General features: G+C 39.7%; 1 protein-coding gene and 1 long non-coding RNA gene across 5 annotated transcripts; one reads left to right on the forward strand and one right to left on the reverse strand.

Annotated features, from left to right (window-relative positions):
• Positions 1–406: 406 nt before the first annotated feature.
• On the reverse strand, positions 407–7,880 carry LOC124988030 (uncharacterized). 3 transcript variants are annotated; one of them, XR_007109337.1, is made up of 5 exons: positions 7,608–7,880; positions 5,249–5,309; positions 3,649–3,714; positions 2,535–2,585; positions 407–2,294 (listed from the first exon to the last, which is right to left on the reverse strand). It is a non-coding gene; the product is annotated as an uncharacterized LOC124988030 (long non-coding RNA). The 3 variants fall into 3 exon arrangements; XR_007109336.1 differs by having other exon boundaries at positions 407–2,585; XR_007109338.1 differs by having other exon boundaries at positions 407–3,220.
• Positions 7,881–8,615: 735 nt separating this feature from the next.
• Tent5a (terminal nucleotidyltransferase 5A) lies at positions 8,616–15,436 on the forward strand. Of its 2 annotated transcripts, none has more exons than XM_047559321.1 (3): positions 8,616–8,846; positions 9,030–9,594; positions 10,692–15,436. In XM_047559321.1, exons 1-3 carry the CDS (start codon positions 8,827–8,829, stop codon positions 11,466–11,468), a joined length of 1,362 nt encoding a protein of 453 aa, XP_047415277.1. In that variant the 5' UTR covers positions 8,616–8,826; the 3' UTR covers positions 11,469–15,436. The 2 variants fall into 2 exon arrangements, with proteins under 2 accessions (XP_047415277.1, XP_047415278.1); XM_047559322.1 differs by having other exon boundaries at positions 8,617–8,791.
• The last annotated feature ends 4,341 nt before the right edge of the window (positions 15,437–19,777 follow it).

Below are 19,777 nucleotides of genomic sequence, written 5' to 3' on the forward strand. Positions count from 1 at the left end.
AGAAATAAAGTAAAAGACAAGAAAAAATAACAGCAGCATCAACAACTGAAAAGAAAGGGGCAATAATATAGAACAAAATGTTAAAAAAAACAAGGAAAATAAAATTAAACAAAAACAGCAGGAAAAGTGTAAAAAGGGAGAAAATGGAGAAAAAGTAAAGAAGAAAGAAAACATTAAGCATTTAAAAGAGGAGAAAACAGAGAAACAAACAAAACATCCGCAACGTCCACCAAAGCATTAATTTTTTTATTAAATTAAAAAATTCTAAATTCTTCTCTGTTGATGTGCTTGAATGAGGGCAAGAGTAGAAACTTGCATCCTATGCCCATCAGAGCTGCTCCCCATAGCATCTTTGGGTGTGCACACCTTAGAGAAAAAGCTGGAGTTATTCACACCCCTTCTTCCTTTGTGGTGTCCTCAAGCGACTAGCAGGAGTGATTTGTGACTAGTTGGAATTTCTCACAGCTGCTTTGCATGCTGGAACAAGCTAGGGTGAAACATATCTCCCTAGAAACAAATTCTCTCTGGAACTATTTGGGTTGCACACTCCTAGAGCAGGGTAGACATTAAATACCTAGGTGGTCTGTTAAGGATCTAGCAGAGAATGCAGAATTCCCCAAAGTTTCACTCTGGAGCTGTGCACTCTGAGGGCTGGGGTAACACTGGCTCTGACATCCCTGTCTTCATCCCTGTGGGTGGGAGAGGTAATGGAATCTTAAAGATCTATGCTGGGGGGAGGGAAACAATAAGGTCTGTGCAATCTACCACCCAGCACTCATCATCTGGTGTTTCCAGTCCTGGCTCCTGTGGAACATCACACTCAACTGCACAATCCTCCAGACTGCAATAGATGGCCTGGCAAGTTGCAGCATTCAAAGTGAAGTGCCTTCTATTCTCTCATGGGCTAATTCTCCAAGAAATGAGTTCAGATAAGAGGGCCCTTCTCAAGATGGCACCCCATTAGAACATCACGATAATATGCTGGGAGGTGCAGAGAACTTCTCCAGAGTCAGTTCATTATGAATCCTGTGTCAGCAGTGTTCACTGTAACTCTCCTTTTTTCTCCTCTATTACTGCTGAAGGGGTATTTCCTGTCCTCTGTGACATTTCTGTGCAGTGGGCAGTGGGTTGTATTGCTTCACTTTCTATTTTACTATCTAACATCTCTGGGTTTCTCCAAGTCTCTGTCCAATATTGAACTCTAGTATTCTCCCATGGTAAACCATGAGCAGCTACATTCGTTGTTTTAATTATATCTTATAGAGATAAAAGCCAGAGCTGGGTGTCTCCAATGTACCATTTTAAAAAGGTCTTCTAATCTTCTAACACGACTTTAACTTGTAGAACAGTTCTTCTATTGCCCTACAGATATCTTGCTTAACTTTGGATACTCAGCTTTTTAAGTCACATGTCAACTGAAACTCCCTTTTAATCCCTAGTAAACCTGCTGGAATGAAGGCTTATTAGAAACTAATCTCTTGCAATCAGAAGTTCTATGGTTCAAATGGCAATAACTTTTATACTTATTTTTCTATTCTACACCATCTCAACTAATACCTAATTCACTATCATCCTGAAGCCTTTCCTTTGGTTAAAAAGTTAAACTTGAATTTCTTTTATATCACTTGCTAGACAGATTCTGGTTTTTTCATAGAACACCCTGAAGCTAGTCTGCAGCTAATTTCCCTCCTCACACTTCATTTATGGATCCTAGAATTTTTAAGGTGGTCAGATTTATCTTCCCAGAGTCTGGTTGAAGAGTTTTTTTATTTAAAAAAATATTTTAAAACTCATAATTGTAGTTCTTTCACGAAAAATTTTTGTTTAAAAATTATTTACTGTGTTCACTTTTTCACTTTCAAAAACAACATATTTTGGGGGTTCCTTACCATACTCTGTGGTGATTTTCTCATATATCAAGAGTACATTAATTATACATTTAATTTATTATTTCCTTGGTAGCAGATGATTTTAAAGGAAGCAGGTAAATAGAAAAAGACTTGAAAAACAAGGTGATGGTGGATATAATGTTAAAAACTTCACTGAAAGGAAGAAATAATGCATCATTTAATTAATATTTTATATATATATACACACACACATATAGATAGATAGAACAGATATATAAATGCTTTTCTGTGGCTTCCTCCAATTCATACATTTTCTGAATCTAGTATATAAACATGGACCTAGTTAACTTGGTACCGAGGTTTGGATACGGCTTGAGAGTGTCCCCCAAAGATTCAATTACTGGAAGTTTGGTCCCCGGTGTGGTGGCACTGAAGTGGTGGTACCTTCAAGTGGGGCATAGAAGAATGTAATTAGGTCACAGGAGAATCACTCTAGGAAGGTATTAATGCTGGTCTCACAGAATGAGTTAGTTCTCTTGAGTGAAAGTTGTTATAAAAAGAGCAAGCCTGGCCACTGAATCTCTCTGGATTCCTGTCTTGCCATGTTATCTCTTCTGAATGCACGCCTGGGTCCATGATGTCATATGCCATGTTATGAAAGAACCAAGCAGGAGGCGTACTCACCAGAGGCCAAACTGAAGAGGCTGCCCAATCCTGGAATTTTAGCCTCCAAAACTGTGAGATAAATATATATTTTTGGTATGAAGTTCCGGCCCCAGGCATTTTGTTATAGCAGCAGAAAACAGATTAGTAATACAATGGTCATATACCATATTTTATATATATCTTTGAAATGTTAAATGCTCATAAAAAAGAGGTCAACTATCGTAGTCAACAAATGTACCAAAATAGGTACAATGATTAGAAATGGCTAAAAACTACATCAAAATGAGTTGAAAAACTCATAAAAGATTGCCTTATTTTTCACAAGGTACAGCACATTTTAGGTCAAATTTCTTTAAGAAAAGAAGAATGATTTACTATATTCCCTTGTTGCATCCTTCACAAAACCTCAGAAGTTCTACAAAATAAACATCAACATTTCTTTGGAGGAGTTCAACATCTTCCAGCACAAATATACAGAAGGGAAAAAAACTGTCATACAAATATTACCATTTACTTATTCACCCTTGGTAGTTTTTGAAAATATACGTGTATTCCTAATTTACATTTGCTACGTGAATGCAACTTTTGAATAGCTGTCATGTTTGGAGTAAGGAAAACAGTCTGGTCCATAGGACTTTCAACACTGAAACGGCAAGCATTTCATCCAGATGTCAAAACAGGAAGAACTTCTGGCATAATCAGCACTAATGATAGTACAAGAAAATACTGGTTAATCTTTCTGATAAAGAATTCTAGTAAAGGACAGTCTCTATTGAATTTAACTTTGAATGTGATGATATAGGTCTATAAGTTGTTTAACACACTGACTTTCCTCAACTCACTCATCTCTATGAATGGAATTATTTTTATGTGGTCATATATTTAAAATAAATACACTTAAAAATAATTCCTTAAAAATCATACTTGATAAGATGTCCAAATAGTGATGTTTTATAAAACATTCACAGGTAACAATGTAGCCCACATAAAGAACCTCTGGGATGCTGGTTTCCCATCGAATTTAGCTATTTGTTACTGATCATTTAAATTCATTCCCACACATGTAAAAATTAAACAGTGTAGTCAAGAGAAAAGGTGCTGACCTATGATGAGGGTAACCGAGTTAACTTACCTTTCCTTCATCAGTTGGTAAACATGGTGAAAATCATCCAGTCTTTCTTCATCTTTAAAATTAGAACTGCATACAGATCAGAATAATTATAAAGATAAAATTAGATAATATGGAGGAAAATGGTTGAAAAGTTTAAAATTAGAAAAATTAACCTGGCGATAGTAGTAACATTTCAGTAATAACTTAGAACATTATTCCCACACTAACCTAGAAGTTGTATGACCTAGAATGTTGCTGGTCTTTGATAAGTCCTGAATAACATGTCATTTCCCTAAGGAAACATGAGAAAAATCGTTTCATAAGCACCATTTGCCTACAAATTTAGTTTTCCAAATGAATTTTAACTTTTATATGAAGCACTTTAATCAGTTGCTACTCAACAAACACTAACTGGGCAGCAAAGAGACCCCCAATTTACTGTGCAAGGAAGACATCTGTGTGTGTGTACGTGCTTGGAAAATGATTCTGTTTGACAATGGTGCCTGAACTTACTGAGATTTGTCCTATGAAAGAAGCACATGCAGGAAGGGACTCAAATTCCTTACATGGCTACTTACTCTGCCTGCACTGCATGGTGCAGCTACAAAATCATCTTATTTTTTTTGTGAAAAGCATCAGAGTAGAAACAGTTGAAGGTGGAAAATTCCTGGGAAGAGCGGATAATTTGGCATGGAAAGATTAAGATTGGGATACACTAGGAGGAAGTCTAGCCAGAGGGCTCTGAGAGAGGGAAGCAGTATGCTTGACAGCTGTTTTTTGGCTCTTCTTCCCCTTCCTATAAGCTTAAGAAAATAATTTCATATTTGTTTATTTCCTATCTTTTGAAATCATTTTTGAGAAGATAGGAAGCAGAGAGAAAAAGAAAGGAAACATGGCACCACTTTAAAGTGTAGTTGGGCCAGCCTCCAAACCTCCAACTGTTTCTGTGTGTGGGTTTCCTGCAAGATCTCCATGAAGCTGCTAGGTTACTAGCTCTCATTGTGATGGAAATCATTCATGTCTAGAGGAAGATGTTCCCAACAGCCCAGTCAGGTCATTGTGCCTTCTTGTTAAGTATACGAGGAAATTGAGAAGGGGGGGGGGCGGTGGGGGGGTGTCAATTGATAAAATGGAACTTCCAGAATGTAAGGAACTCACATATAGGTCTGAACCAAGGCTATGTTACTTCTCTCAGTAACATTTCTTGAAGTTTATTTTTCCTATATGGAAAATAAGGATCTACTATGTAAAGTTCTGGTTTTTGGAGAAAGTTTAAAAGAAATAATCTACTTAAAATACTAAGTACACTGCCTGGCACATAACAACAAACTCAATAATGGTAACTCTTATTAATGCCCAAACTGAATTTTTTTTTTTTTTATTGTGGTGAGTCTAGATTGATTGTTACTACACTTGCAAATCCAGGTCAAATAATTACAAGCATTTTTTCTTTCCTCAAAAATGTATCTGAGTCTTAAAATTTCAGATAATGACTTTTTGCTTGTTCAGAAAGCAGTCTAGATTACCCATATTTTAGTTTTGTGGTGGTCTAAACTTTATCAACTCATGACATTATACTGTAATTTTTTCCCTTTTAAACTGGGAAAAGTAAATTACTTACCAAGTAGGTACAGAAGGTAGACTTCCCCCAACCAAACAGAAAGGCAAGTCCATCTGTCCATCTAAAATTTAAAAGTAACTATGTTCAGAAGTATCTTGGCTGTGAATGTGTTTGGAAGTATAGAATATCTCATTTGACAATTATTTTGGTTTTCTAGAAAAAAGTAAAGTTATGTTTGCAATTACAACATCTTCAGTTTCAGGTAAGGATGAATATATTTTCTCAGAATGTAAATATTATCTCGGTTTGATGACAGAGAAAAGAGGAATGATAAATAGCATATGCTTTCATCCAACACTATGTAGCAAGAGGCCACTATGCATCAGGCACATATTAATCCAGTTAAAGATTAAATTGCCCACCAAGACACTGCCAAAAGTAAGATATCCCAGATGTTCTAGTGCAACAGACAGTAGAGTTTGGATTATGACTGCAAGTAGGGAATGCTTTGTTAAAGTTTAAGTGTCAGCCACAAACTATTGGCAGCTAAGAGAAATGGGGTGTTGCCCGTCTGTTGCTGGGACCCATCTTTTCCTCCTCAAAGGGTGTGTGTGATGCAGCAGGCCCTCTGTTTGGCTTTAAGCTCTGCTTCAACCTTTCAGTTAAGCTCTGTTCTTGAGAGAGGTCATGGGAGCAGCCGGATAATATAGAGAAGGGCAGCCTCATTGAGAGGGTACTCAGCTAGAGAAAGGGGTTGCTATGGCTCTCCCTGCAGTACAAACTGGGGCTAAGCCCTTGTGTTAGAATCATATGACAGCATCCTCAACAAAGTACAGATTCCCTCATTCCACAGCTCAAAATCCAGGTATGCACAGATGCTCACAAACTTGAAGATGATTGTTTTTCTGTTGAAAGATTTTTTTTTAAGTACCAAATAATGTTTTTATTTATTGCAATGTATAATATGATTCACCCCTTTGGTCTTATTTTAATAAGTTGCAGAAATTTCTATCAGTCTTTGAATGACTATATTTAAAGGTCCTTAGCTTTCTTTTAAAAATATTTTTTGCTATTTGTGCTTGTCTCAGCTTCTAGTGAGCAGATAGTAGTAAGCCACAGAAATCCCATTCCTGGTAATGAAGACTAAACAATACACAAATGGGTTGAATCCAAAGCACAATCTTTTAGCTTATTAGATAGAGGACTTGGGCAAGACTCTCAACCTCTTGGTTCCTGTTTCTGAATCCCTACGACATGGAATACTTCCTTTAATTTAAAATTAAATGAGGTATGTGTAAAGTGATCAGCTAAGAGTGCTCAATAAGTTCCAGGAACGCCCACAAACCTTACTCCAATTCCATGTCATATCTCAAGAGAGTCTACATATTTTATCTTGAACATTTCCATATTCTTCCTTTTGTGGCTAACACAATATCTTTCTCCAAATTTCCCCATCTACTAAAGGAAAGTACAATTTTTTTTTTTTTTTTTTTTTTTAATTTAAAGATCCAGCCCCAAATGACACCTCTCTTCTGGATTTCTCTACGATACCCCATGGTAGTTAACTCACCCCTCTGGGTTGGAATATAGTTCTCTCATAACACAGATCCAATTGAACCATAATTACGTACCACATGCCCACTGCACTGGTGAAAGGCAGTCATTCTTAAATTCTCAGTACTTGATGTCTGTTAACTCAATAGGTGGTCAAACTATTCAATAATCTGGATAGGATGTATTCATATGTGAAAGGCAGGACAGGAGAAATATATGGATGCACTTATAGGGAAATAAAGGGCTTATCCCTTAGTGTAGTTGTCCTAGGGTCCCTTCACCCAGCCCCCACAGGGTTTATGCGTTGTGCTAGGGGAGGCTGGCCTCTGCCAGGTCTGGTCGGGTTTCTCCATTTGGGGACACAGCTCCGTAGGGCACCGGCAGGGGGCGGCGTGGTAACGCAGCTGAATGCTCGGCGGGTGACACCCCCACACCTCACCCCTCAACCTCCGAGTAGCCCAACCTCAGCGACTAGGTCAGGGGCTCTCCGATCTCAGAGGGGGCATACTGCTTTCCTCTCAGACTGGGTGGCCTGGTTGCATAGGGCCTTTGGGGAGAATATATTAGTTTTCCAGGCTTTCTTCCTTGGTTCCCACCTCAGCATCCCGCAGTCTCTATGTAAAGGGAAAGTTGCTATGGATTAGTTTGGAAAATGGCAAAGGGCTGCAGGAATAGAAAGCAGGAGAAAGCGGAAATCTTTCTAGCAACCACCGTAGCGCAAGTGCGCGCAGGAATAACATTACAACTCCGTTTAGCTGTGTCCAAAGGAGTGAAGCTGAAGGGGAGAAACTCTTTATATCCTTTAAACTCATCCTTTTACGTCTCGTGGGAAACCAAATCATATCCCACTGATATTTTTATTCACCTGAAAGAGCAAACCTCAGAGGGCTGCGAGGACCGCGCTTGGTCTCCTCTGCTTCTCCTCCAGGTTACTAGTCGTACCGCGCGACTCAGCAACCCATTCGGCAGCCCCGCGTTTGCCCGGAGCGCGCTCCACACGCAGCGTTCCGGGGCCGCCCGGACCTCGTCGATTGGCTGCTGGTCCGCCGACTGTCTGCTCGGTTACGCGCGCCGGCCCCACCGCGCTCCCGGCGGCTCGAACCCGCTGGTGCGGCGGAGCCCGACGTTCACTCCCGCCTCCGCGTCTCACCCGGCTTAGGGCTGCCCCCAAGTCCTCCTCCGCCTTCCCCGCCCCCGCCCCCGCCCCCGCTGTTGCTCGAGGTTTCGAGAATCGAAACCTACTTATCAGCAAGCCCTTCCCCTCACGCGCGGAGACCGATTTGAGTGGACAAGTGGACTCGTTAGTGCACACTTGGACCCGATTATCAGTGGAGTAACCTGTCAAGTTATACAGACACGCAGATTAAAGGGAGGTCGTGAGGAACCTCCGGAGCACCAACATTACACTATAATGACGCGCTGTATCTGGCGAGAATTTTATACTTAGGAAGTTTATGCAGTTGCGTGATTTTAGTCCTTATCTACTTTTGATGGCCGCTTATGACAGTATGGGCATTTTAGGTTCTCGTTGGGGGGATTCGAGCGGGAGTACATAAATTACATATACATATGCAGACACACGCATCTGCACGTAGACAGGACTAGCGGCCCCGCTCCAGGTTGTCTGTCCGCAGCGCCTATCTGGGGTTGACTGTCCGCCCGGCACCGGCTGGCGGTGGGGGTGGTGGTAGAGGGCGGCACCTTATGCAGATGAGGAGGGTGTGGCGAGCGCGCTGCGCTAGGGCCCCGGAAGCACGGAGAAGCCCGGTATAAAAAAAGTACTGAAGACATTTCCCCCGCACAATTGCTAAAGCTCCAGAGACGGGAGCGTGCGCGGCGGCAGCAGAAGGCGCCACCTCCGGGACCACCGCAGCTGGAGCGACAGAGGCGCGGGCGGGGGCGAGGGGCGGGAGTGGTCAGTGCGTGCAGCCGGGTCTGGGAAAGACGAAGTCGTTAGCTTCTGCCGGGAGCGCACTCGCAGCTCCTGGAAGTGTTGCCGCCTCGCGGTTCCTCCCCTGCTGCGCTCCTAGAAGGGGCGGCCGCCTCCAGGTGACACAGACGGGACTCTCGCTTGCGCTTTCCAGATGCATCAGAGATACTTTTGGTGCGGGGCTGCTCTGCGGGGCGCGGCGCGCGGCTGGGACCGACCAGGGTCGGGGGAGGGAGAGACTGAGGAGCCCCAGGGCCCGAAACGATTTGGGGGAGAGGGCGCGCTCTTTGCTGTGCGAGCCCTTGCCCTCCGACGGTCCAAGTCCTTACCGTACTTTCCCCCCTTCTTTTCTTTTAGGATTGACCAGGGTCAAGTGGCGTTTGGCGGACACTACATGGCGGAGGGCGAAGGGTACTTTGCTATGGCCGAGGACGAGCTGGCCGGCGGCCCTTACATCCCCCTGGGTGGCGACTTTAGCGGCGGTGACTTTGGCGGCGGCGGCAGCGGCAGCTTCGGCGGGCACTGCTTGGACTATTGTGAAAGCCCCACAGCTCACTGTAACGTGCTGAATTGGGAACAAGTGCAGCGACTGGACGGCATCCTGAGCGAGACCATCCCGATCCACGGGCGCGGCAACTTCCCCACGCTCGAGCTGCAGCCGAGTCTGATCGTGAAGGTAGTGCGGCGGCGTCTGGCCGAGAAATGCATAGGCGTCCGCGATGTGCGCCTCAATGGCTCAGCCGCCAGTCACGTCCTGCACCAGGACAGCGGCCTGGGCTACAAGGACCTGGACCTCATCTTCTGCGCTGACCTGCGTGGGGAAGAGGAGTTTCAGACTGTGAAGGACGTCGTGCTGGACTGCCTGTTGGACTTCTTACCCGAAGGGGTGAACAAGGAGAAGATCACACCACTTACGCTCAAGGTAAAGCCATTGGAAACGGGCTTAGGTCCTGATCCCCGCGGAGCCCAGCCTGGGTGCTGCGGGGAGCCTAGGGCAGAGGGGATTCGGTTAAAAGTCAAGTATCTGCGGCCGTCACGCGTTTGGGAGCGCTATTACTATTATTTATTATTTTCTCAATGAGTGAACTAAGGTGTGTGGATGATATTGAGTGTTGTAGTTTACTTGGAGCTTCAGCGTCACAACTCTTCTCCCGCTTCCTCCTATGCTTCCCCCCACCCCCTTCGCTTCCTTCTTATGGTTTAACTCCTGGCTTTCCTTGCTGGAGTCCTGTCCAGAGTAGATTCTGAAAGGGGGAAGGAATGAAATGGTGTAATGTAAATAATTTATTTTCAGTCATTTTATAATCTAGTCTTTGGGAAAATAGCAGCCTGAAGCAGAACTGAGTCAATGGGTTTTTTTTTATTGTATTGGAAAATGTGAATAGATTTCGTCGCTGCATTCAGCTGACTCCATGTGTTAAAGACATATTTGTTGATTCTCCGTGTTGATTCACACGTTAAGGGTATAATGGCAATTCCCACTCCCACAGGGTAGTTCAAGTCACATTTTATACTAGTTGAAATTGTCTAAGGACAATTTAGTTCATATTTGATTGTAACTCTACAGTACCCCTGGAGGGACATACCAGTTACTGATAACATTGATTGCCTCAGGGGAGGGGAACAGGGTGGCTGGGGACAAGGGTGAGAGGCAGACTAACATATCACTGTATCCCTTTCTGTGTCCTTTGAATATTGTATAGCTACTGTGTGAATATTGTGCCTATTAGACCATTTTCAAAAGTCAGACATGACAACAGAACCTCTTAGTACTATGATATGTCTGCCAAAAGCCTCAAACTATTACTTCTAGTCTCTTTCCCAGACAGTTAAACTACTCGTTAAATGGATATTTTTTTTCCTGTTTTCAGAAGCCTGTTTAAGCCTACAGGTAGTGTTTTGCTAAACTTGACAAAACAAAAGGGAAGAGCAAAATAATTCTCAGCTGTGGAGAGAGGATGTATTTATTTATTGTTTTTTTCAAGGTTTGCTCATCTTGTTTTATCTTTTAAATTGTAGGAAGCTTATGTGCAGAAAATGGTTAAAGTGTGCAATGACTCTGACCGATGGAGTCTTATATCCCTGTCAAACAACAGTGGCAAAAATGTGGAACTGAAATTTGTGGATTCCCTCCGGAGGCAGTTTGAATTCAGTGTAGATTCTTTTCAGATCAAATTAGACTCTCTTCTTCTCTTTTATGAATGTTCAGAGAACCCAATGACTGAAACATTTCACCCCACAATAATTGGTGAAAGTGTCTATGGCGATTTCCATGAAGCCTTTGATCATCTTTGTAACAAGATCATTGCCACCAGGAACCCAGAGGAAATTAGAGGGGGAGGCCTGCTTAAGTACTGCAACCTCTTAGTGAGGGGCTTTAGGCCTGCCTCTGATGAGATCAAGACCCTCCAGAGGTATATGTGTTCCAGGTTCTTCATCGATTTCTCAGACATTGGAGAGCAACAGAGAAAACTGGAGTCCTATTTGCAGAACCACTTCGTGGGTTTAGAAGACCGCAAGTATGACTATCTCATGACCCTTCATGGAGTGGTGAATGAGAGTACCGTGTGCCTGATGGGACATGAAAGAAGACAGACTTTAAACCTTATCACTATGCTGGCCATTCGGGTGCTAGCTGACCAAAATGTCATTCCTAATGTGGCTAATGTCACTTGCTATTACCAGCCAGCCCCCTATGTAGCAGATGCTAACTTTAGCAATTACTACATTGCACAAGTTCAGCCAGTATTCACATGCCAGCAACAGACATACTCCACTTGGCTACCCTGCAATTAAGAATCATTTAAAAATGTCCTGGGGGGGAAGCCATTTCAGACCAGATGGGAAGGGGGGGAGAAGGAAAAAAAAAAAAAAAAAAAAGGAGTGACCCAGTCCTAATTTGGGATGTGTTTTGTGCAGTGATGATGTTCCTGGTTTTAAGCTTGGCAAAGCTCATGGATCTTTTCTTTGGTATGGGAGCATGATCTCTAAAATGTTTTCCTCCTTAATTCTCCCCTTTTCCTTCTACCCAATTGCATTCTGTCTTGAAACAAAAGAGACCTGTCATTAAAAACAACCAGGTCCTCCTAAGATAAGAAGCGGAAAAAAAAAAAAAAATGCTTGATGACAATATGGGTTTGCAACAACTTCTCCCATAGCTTTGCCATAAGGTATAAAAAGTGGTAAAGAAACTTTTAAGGTGGAATTCACAAAAGGGAAATTTAGAAGAAAAAATGTCTCACCCCACCTTGTTTATCAGTTCAGGAGTTTAGATAGTAACTATATGGGAAGGGAAGCTCTCATGCTGGGATTACTATCTGAGGCTCTTAGCAAGTGCTTTCTGTGGAATGATCCTGTTGTGCTAACAGAAACAGCTTGCTCCAAATGAACAGTAGTAGGTTGGTGCAGTTCTCATAACAAACAGCAGAACTTATGATGACACAATCCATTAATTCCAGCTGCGTGCATAGCTCGCATTTTTAAAATGTGAAAATGCAAGCAAAAACAGCTGTAGCAAAGAAAATATGCTCAAGGACCAAAGATTTAACAGATAAATACCCGAGTAGAAGAGATAGAGTAAAATATATAAAGAGTTACTATATTTGTTACATACCAGTATGCATCAAAGTGCCTGTTGCTTTCTGAAAATTTGAAGTGGAAAAATTATTTTATGGTTTAATGATTAATTTTATTTTATCAGGGACTCAAGAAGAGAATAAAACAACATATAAGCTTGTGAATGGTGGAGGAAATGCCCTATTTTTCTTGGCAGATAGCTGCATAAAGTTGACATTGTTGGTGTGATATTATCTTAAGTATGTGTGCATATTATGTGTGTGTATATGTACATATTGTATGTACATATATATGTACTACATTGATTATGATCTAGAACAATGTATCAAATAGGAAATGTTTAAATACTGTGTGCTTTTATGCTTTCAATAGAATGATATGAGACGTGGACATATTGCAATGATGAATTAAAACCCACATCTAAAAGAATTAAAGCAAGTGAAGGAAGGAAACAAATAATATATTTGATAGGAAGAGTGGAGGTAATACATTTTTAGTGAGGTTTTTTTTGTTTTGTTTGTTTATTTTTTGTGAGCCAGAGAATCCCAAAATGGAAGTATATTTGTTTGGCAGAACATTCTTTTTTTTTTTAATATTAACTGCCACTTTGACAGTTTGAACCCATTTTTTTTTAATAATTGTGTACCTCCATGGTGTATAATCTCATGGATTATGGATCAGTGATAGGCTACTTAAATCCCTAAAAATAATTTCTGGTGATCTGAACGCTACTAATTAATATTTAAATGAATTTTTAAATAAATGCATTCTGCATTTCTGGACCACTAGAATTTACTAAATGTGAAATGACCCTTTTTAAAGAATATTTGCACAATTGCATAAAGTTTATATATGAGATATATATTATATATAACATTTTATAAATTTATGCCAATATGAAACATCTTTGATCTGGTTGTCACACTGCATTTAAATATTTAGTACTGTACTTTCAATTAAATCACTTTGCATTAAGTCATACCCAACTTTATTTTCTCTTTTTCAAGAGACCATTTATAATTTTGTGAAATGAACTGTCTGTTTGATGACAGCTAATCCTAAAACCACCCCTTCTCCCATTCCTCTAAACACTGGTCTCTGAAAATATATTTGTTAAAACAAAAGTAATGCATAAAAACCTTCCCTTTGTTGTGAAACAACCATGTAATCCACATCTGCCCTAGTAGATGACTGCTTACTATGATAATTCCTTTTTAGACCCAACCAGAAGATTTTTGTCATCAGTTAAAGAGGGACCAAGGAAGAAAATAGCATCCTCCTGTTGGCAGTATAATTTGCTTTTCTGCCTGTTTGTTGTCTGTGCATCTCTCAGATGCTCAATGCTAGGTTAATCCAGGTAAATCTGTCTGGACTACCTTGTATGCATCTTTCTTTGAAGCCTTAATAGGAACCTGGTGGTTTTGCTGTAGCAGCTTCCCTGTGAATTCTGTCAGAGCTGTCACAGCCTCTGCACTGCCACTCACTGTTTCTAGGGTACTCTTCCTTCCCCATGTTGGCTCAGTCTCCTTCATTCTAACCCTGGATTTGAAAAATTAACTGCGAAGTCCCAGGGATCATCATTCAATTTGCAGAGTAAGCCTGGCACTCATCAGTCAGAAACCAGAGCTCTGCCTGCTTAGGTGTTTGGAAGTTTTCTAAAAGAAAATGAAGGGAATACTGAATATAGAGGGGCAACTGGTGATTTGCTTTCTTTTCATCCTAACTCTTGACACAAGAGTTGTGTACTATTGAAGAGTCTGGAAATCTCTGACTCCACTATAGCAGCAAACTGCTATTAGTGTATGACACAGGTTTTTGTTTGGAGGAGCCTTATTTGATAAGACACTTTTCATTTATTTTCTCAAATATTTATATTCTTTTCTTGCTTACTTCAGGGTTGGTAGCTTAGTTGGAAGTGCCAGCACCTGGAATTCAAATAGAGGAAGCTATACTCAAGACAACTTTCAGCAGTTACTTTAAGACATATAATTTATTTCTATTTTGTATGTACTATAGTCCTGTGCATATGTAGTTCAACACAGAGTGGAATATATGTCTTTCTTTGTGGATGTGTGGCCTAATAATTCGAATGTCTTATGAAAGAAAGCTGTGTGTATAGGTCAGAAAAGAAGAACAGCTCTCAACTCCTGATTAGTGCCTGTGATTTGTTTGCTTTTGTTTATTTGGCCTACTCTGCTGTTACTTTGAAACAGAAAGAAGTTTTATCTTCTGGGGCTCTTTTCACCTGTCCAGTCTGGCATGTCAGAGAACACTTATCTGTGACAGTGCCCTTTTAAAAAGTTTACTTCATCCCCAGTAAATCCAACTGTTTCAAGAATACCTACACCAAGATGGACTTTTCCCTTTCAGAAATGGGATCAAGTATCTACTCATTTTGGTATTCGGTGGACTATTTTAAAAGTAGGTCCAAAAAATGCAAGATGGAAGAATATCTGTAATCTACAATCCAAACCAAGAAGGAAATAAAATGAAAAGTAAACACAACTGTTTTTACCACCCCTTTCTGTTTGCTTATTGTTGGTTGTTTTACTGTGCATAAAGTTGTTTTCAATGCAATGCTTGTTAAATAAATATTGTGAACTATTTTGTAAATGAAGTGTATTATGTTGAAAGCTGTCAGCAGCTGTCAAAAATAAGCTTTTTTGTTGTTGAAGATGAAGTGTGTTAGATGAAACCAAAAAGCCAAAAAAAAGTGATTTCATATATAGCACCTATTTGAATATAATCTTTCTTTAACATTTCTTTTAGCATAGCCTTTTCAATGCTAAGAAAGAATCTCTGTAATATTTTGTTATAATAATGGCTTGCTAACAAAGAAAATGGTAAAAGTACAAAGTGGGAAGATGTCGAGGTAACTTGATGAGAGTTGCTGCGAAGCTTTGCAGAGTGGAGGAGGCTCTACCCATTGGCTGTCTCTCCCTCCAACTTCTCTACAGCCATTGCCTAACTCTGAGGCGCCCTACCACAGCAAGCTGCACCTTGGGTCACTCTTTTGGAATTTTTTGACTATAGTGAGTCACAGGCAGAAAAGGAGTTGTTGGAAAATGGACTCTTAAAAACTGACATGTTTGAATCAGTGCTAGAGGGAACAGATTGTGAATTTTGTTTACAGCATCCAATATTTGGATTTTTTTTGTAAATAAAAAGAAGTTATTTTTTTCTATTGATTGGTGTCTGCTGTCTTGGTATTTGTGCTGGCAAAAATGGTGTCCTCTTAATGTCAAACCATGTCCGTTAGGAAGCATAAGGCAATACGTGTAGACCAACCTCAGCAACATTCTCATTGGAGCACAATAAGTAAAAACATTTAGCTTTCAGCCAGCCTATCTGACTAATCATTTAATTCCATAAGAATCTTGCCAACAGGTACCAAACATTTTTGTCTGTGTATGGACTTAGCAGTGTTAAATGACCCAGAAGACTGCTGGTTTTCACTATCACTGAGACTATGCCTCTGGACTTCCGGGCTCCGGTAATTTTGAGTAGGCTTTGGTTTTCATACTTAACCCAGGGGTTGGGATTCCATCATTATTTGTTTGAGACATTATTGTGTTATGGGAGCGTGTGAGAGAAGGGGGATAAATACTGGTAGCTAGGAATTAGAAGGGGATATTCCAGAGAAGGAGGAACAAAGGACCTAATGTATTGTAACTTGTGTGTGCATGTGTGCACACCTGTATATGCACTCTGGGTGCTAAGGTATCACCCTTTGGGCTAGTATTCAATGTAATCTCACCTCTTCACATTGCCAGGAGGTATGCATTAATTATTCATTTCAGGTTTTTTTTTTTTTTTTGTCTAATTTTGGAAACTTTGTCAACACTAGTAGCATGAAGATTTGGTGAGCCTAGGCTACTATAGGGCACACTTGTGGTTTTAAAAACATATAAAGCCTTGATGTTAAATAGAATGCATGCTCGACATTGCCTCTGTGAAAGAGCCACTCCTGGTATTAAAAGCAAGCTTCTTTCACACATGCATCATAAAAATACAGGGTGGTTATTTGGTTTGATAATGGTATTTGTCATTCTCTTCTTCCTTTGTTGCAACCTCTTCATTCTTTTACAACCAGTCCTTCACATGTCTTTGGTCATCACATAATTCTTTTTAAACAAGGGTTGAATAAGGATAGTATATATTAAACTTCTAGACTTAGATACACCCTGCCATTTTGAGTTGAATTACCAGGCTGCACCCACCTAAGCCTGGAGAGAAGTAATCCACCTTCCGTTCCTTAGGGACCTCATTCCCTAAACATTTCGTTTCTTTAGTAAAAAAATAAAGCACAAAATTTATACCCAAAACAAACACAAAGGAAATTAAAGTCATAGTCTTTAAATAAATAGGATAGGGGTTGTTAAGGCCATCAAATACTTCTGAACCTAAACTGTAATTTCCTCCTGAGAACCAGGTTTGAAACCAATGATATGAATGTACTTTCGTCAGCTGGCTAATATATTCAAGCAGGAGAGGGGAGAGAGAAGTGGTTTAAGGTCACAGTGGCTTTCACCTAGCAGGACCTAGCTCTTGGTTTCTAATGGTATCCTGCAATAAAGGAACCAGGACTCCTTGGACAAGTGGCTGAATCTAAATCTAGAGTTGGAGAAGGAAATATACTAGAGGAACCTGAACCATTTTTTTTTTCATTTTTTTTTTTTTTTAGTTTCAGAAAGCAAGGGTGTGTATTTAAAAAAATAAAAACATAAAACCACAATAATGGGAGGGTGAGAGGGGAGTATGTCAGAGAGACATAGGAGCCAATCAAAAGAGCTCTAATGGACAAAGCTAGAACAACTTGAGCAACAAAATAAATAACCAGTATTGATTTATAACCCAATGTATAAAACGTCCTTGCATCCAAATTGAAATAAATAAATGACTGAATGAATAAATAGGTGAAGAGAAGGAATAGACACATTTCCTGTGTAGAATCTCTAGTAATCTATGTAGATACTGCCCCCTCAAGGAGATGGAGGTTAACTCCTCAGGTGTTGTGTGTGGACTCTGCATTGGGACCCTTCCAAAGATCACAGTATGGAAAGGGGGAGAAAAGAGCAATATTATCAAGTGGAGAGACCTAGCACTACTGAAGCCGGGTGATCAAGGTCAGTGTGAATTGGGATAAGTCATGATAATAGTTTGTCACATCTTATTATGATGTGACGAGAACGGAGAATGGCACTTAACACAAACCTCAACCAAGGGGGATTTTCTGACATACCAAACCAGTATCATAAATCATTACAAGGAGATTCTGAAAACTGCCACAACCGAAAAGAGCCTAAGTAGACATGACAACTAAGTGCAATGTGGTATCCTGGATGAGGGCCTGGAACATAAAAGGACATCAGATAAAACCCAAGGAAATCTGTATAAAGAGTTTTTGAAGTGATTATGTTTCAGTGTGGTTCATTTGTTGTGGTAAATGTACTATACTAATGTAGATATCAACAATAGAAGAAAATGAGTATGGGATATATGGGAATGGACTCTGCATGATTTTCACATTTTTTTCTGTAAATCTAAAATTATTCTCAAAGAAAAGATACATTGAAAAATGAAGAGTGATGCTTCCCTGCTATTTCTTCAATTGTAACATTAATAGTGAATTTTATTTTGTAATGTCTTCGAACTTAAAAACATTAGGAGATCACATGGAGTGTGGTTTACTCAAAAGTTTAGAGAATCTTTAACTCCACATTTTAAAGAAAAGGAACCAAGTAAAGGAGAGCTGAGTTTCACAGATAATGTTTACCTGTAGAATAGAAGGAATTAACAATCAAAGTTGTTTGGGAATTATTTGCAAAGGAGCAATAATGATATTTTCAACACTAACAGCATCTAATATTTAATGGAGAGTTCTAGTGAGTTATTATTTAGTGTAATTCATAGTTTATCTGTTTACCTATGGTTATCTTTCAGCAAACAGACTTTCTTGAATTGGAGGAAAATCAGAACTTCAAATTATTTTCCCAACTTAATCACTGGCATTTGTTATAGTTCAAAACACGGTTTCAACAAGTATCTACTCTTAGTAATTTTCAAAAGCAATAATTCCAGCTCAGCAGTTTATGAAGCCAGGATGAGAACTGGGCCTTCTTGCTCAGAGATACAGAGTACCCTTAACTCCAGGAATTTACAAGTATGGGGCTAAGTTGTTTCTAACCTCAATAATGGAAAGTTCCTTGCAGGATCCCCTTCAGAAACTATTGATTTTCCAGCACAGTGTGTACTTATCAGTAATGCCAAGATTTTGTGGCATCATCTGGCCATGTCATTAGAGAACGGTTGAAACACTATTCTTTTAGCTTTTCTTCTTTGAGCAAAATTCAACATAATGAGCTTCACCAGGCATTGTGGATAAGACTGTTCTACGTGTTAATCCACAATTATATATGCTCTATGCTTTCTCCATATCTCTTCAAAGAAGGTCAAGGAGATCATAGTTTATGTGTTCTTCATTTTAATTGGGGATAAGTAAACTGTCAAAATAGTTTAATACCATTATAGAGTTCAACCATCAGAGAAAAGAAGAGCAACAAATCCATCAGGTTCAAGGCATAAAGTTTGAGTTTGAGTTGCTAACTTAGTAAACAAAAACATATTATTTAGTCTAAATTGATTTCAGATAAATAGTAATTTTTAAAGTATATTTCATGCAATATTTGGTACATATTTATACTAAAAACTTATCTGTATCTGAAAGTCAAATATAGCTGGGGTCCTATATTTTATTTTACCTGGAAATCTTAAAACGATATTCGGACTCATGAAATATGGCACAAAAGAGCATTTTTAATTTGTTAATACCCATTTTTCAGGTAACTTTTAAAATTACATTGACTCAGAATACACATAACAGAAACCCTTCAAAACCTGGTTCATTTTTAAAATATTCCATGAATGCTTTTTGTGTGTTTAGCTCTATGCCTGGTCCAGAGATGGAATTAAAAGAAGTAAAAGGCAAGTTTTTTACTCTTTGACTAACCTACTTTCACATAAGATAAATAAGTTTGGGAGACCTAATGTATAACCTGAAGATTATAGTTAATGTATTGTACATTTGAAATTTGCTAGGATAATAGATTTTAAGTATTTTCACCAAACCCACATACAAAAAAAAAAAAAAGCAAAAAACAAAAAACAAAACGTGAGGTAGTAGACACATTAATTAAGTCTGATTGTGGTAATCATTTTACAATGTAGACATATATCAAAATATCACATTGTACTCTTTGAAAGCTATGCAATTTTTATTTGTCAATTATACCTCAGTAAAGCTTGGGGAGGGGAAAAAGGAAAAAGAAGTGAAAGATCAATTATCCTCTAGAAAGTTAGGTTCCACTTGCAAGTAGGACTTCCTTGCTGAAAATTAATTTTTCCAGCTACCTTGGGGTTAATTACTCACCCAGCTTAGCTCTGCATGTGGCATCATAAAGAATCCTGTGGACTAATGGAGAAGCAGCATGAGGGTAATAGCCCTTGAAATGGGCCTTCTTTGGAGCTCA

This window comes from Sciurus carolinensis, chromosome 7 (assembly GCF_902686445.1).
Source record: "Sciurus carolinensis chromosome 7, mSciCar1.2, whole genome shotgun sequence".
NCBI classification, from domain to species: domain Eukaryota; kingdom Metazoa; phylum Chordata; class Mammalia; order Rodentia; family Sciuridae; genus Sciurus; species Sciurus carolinensis.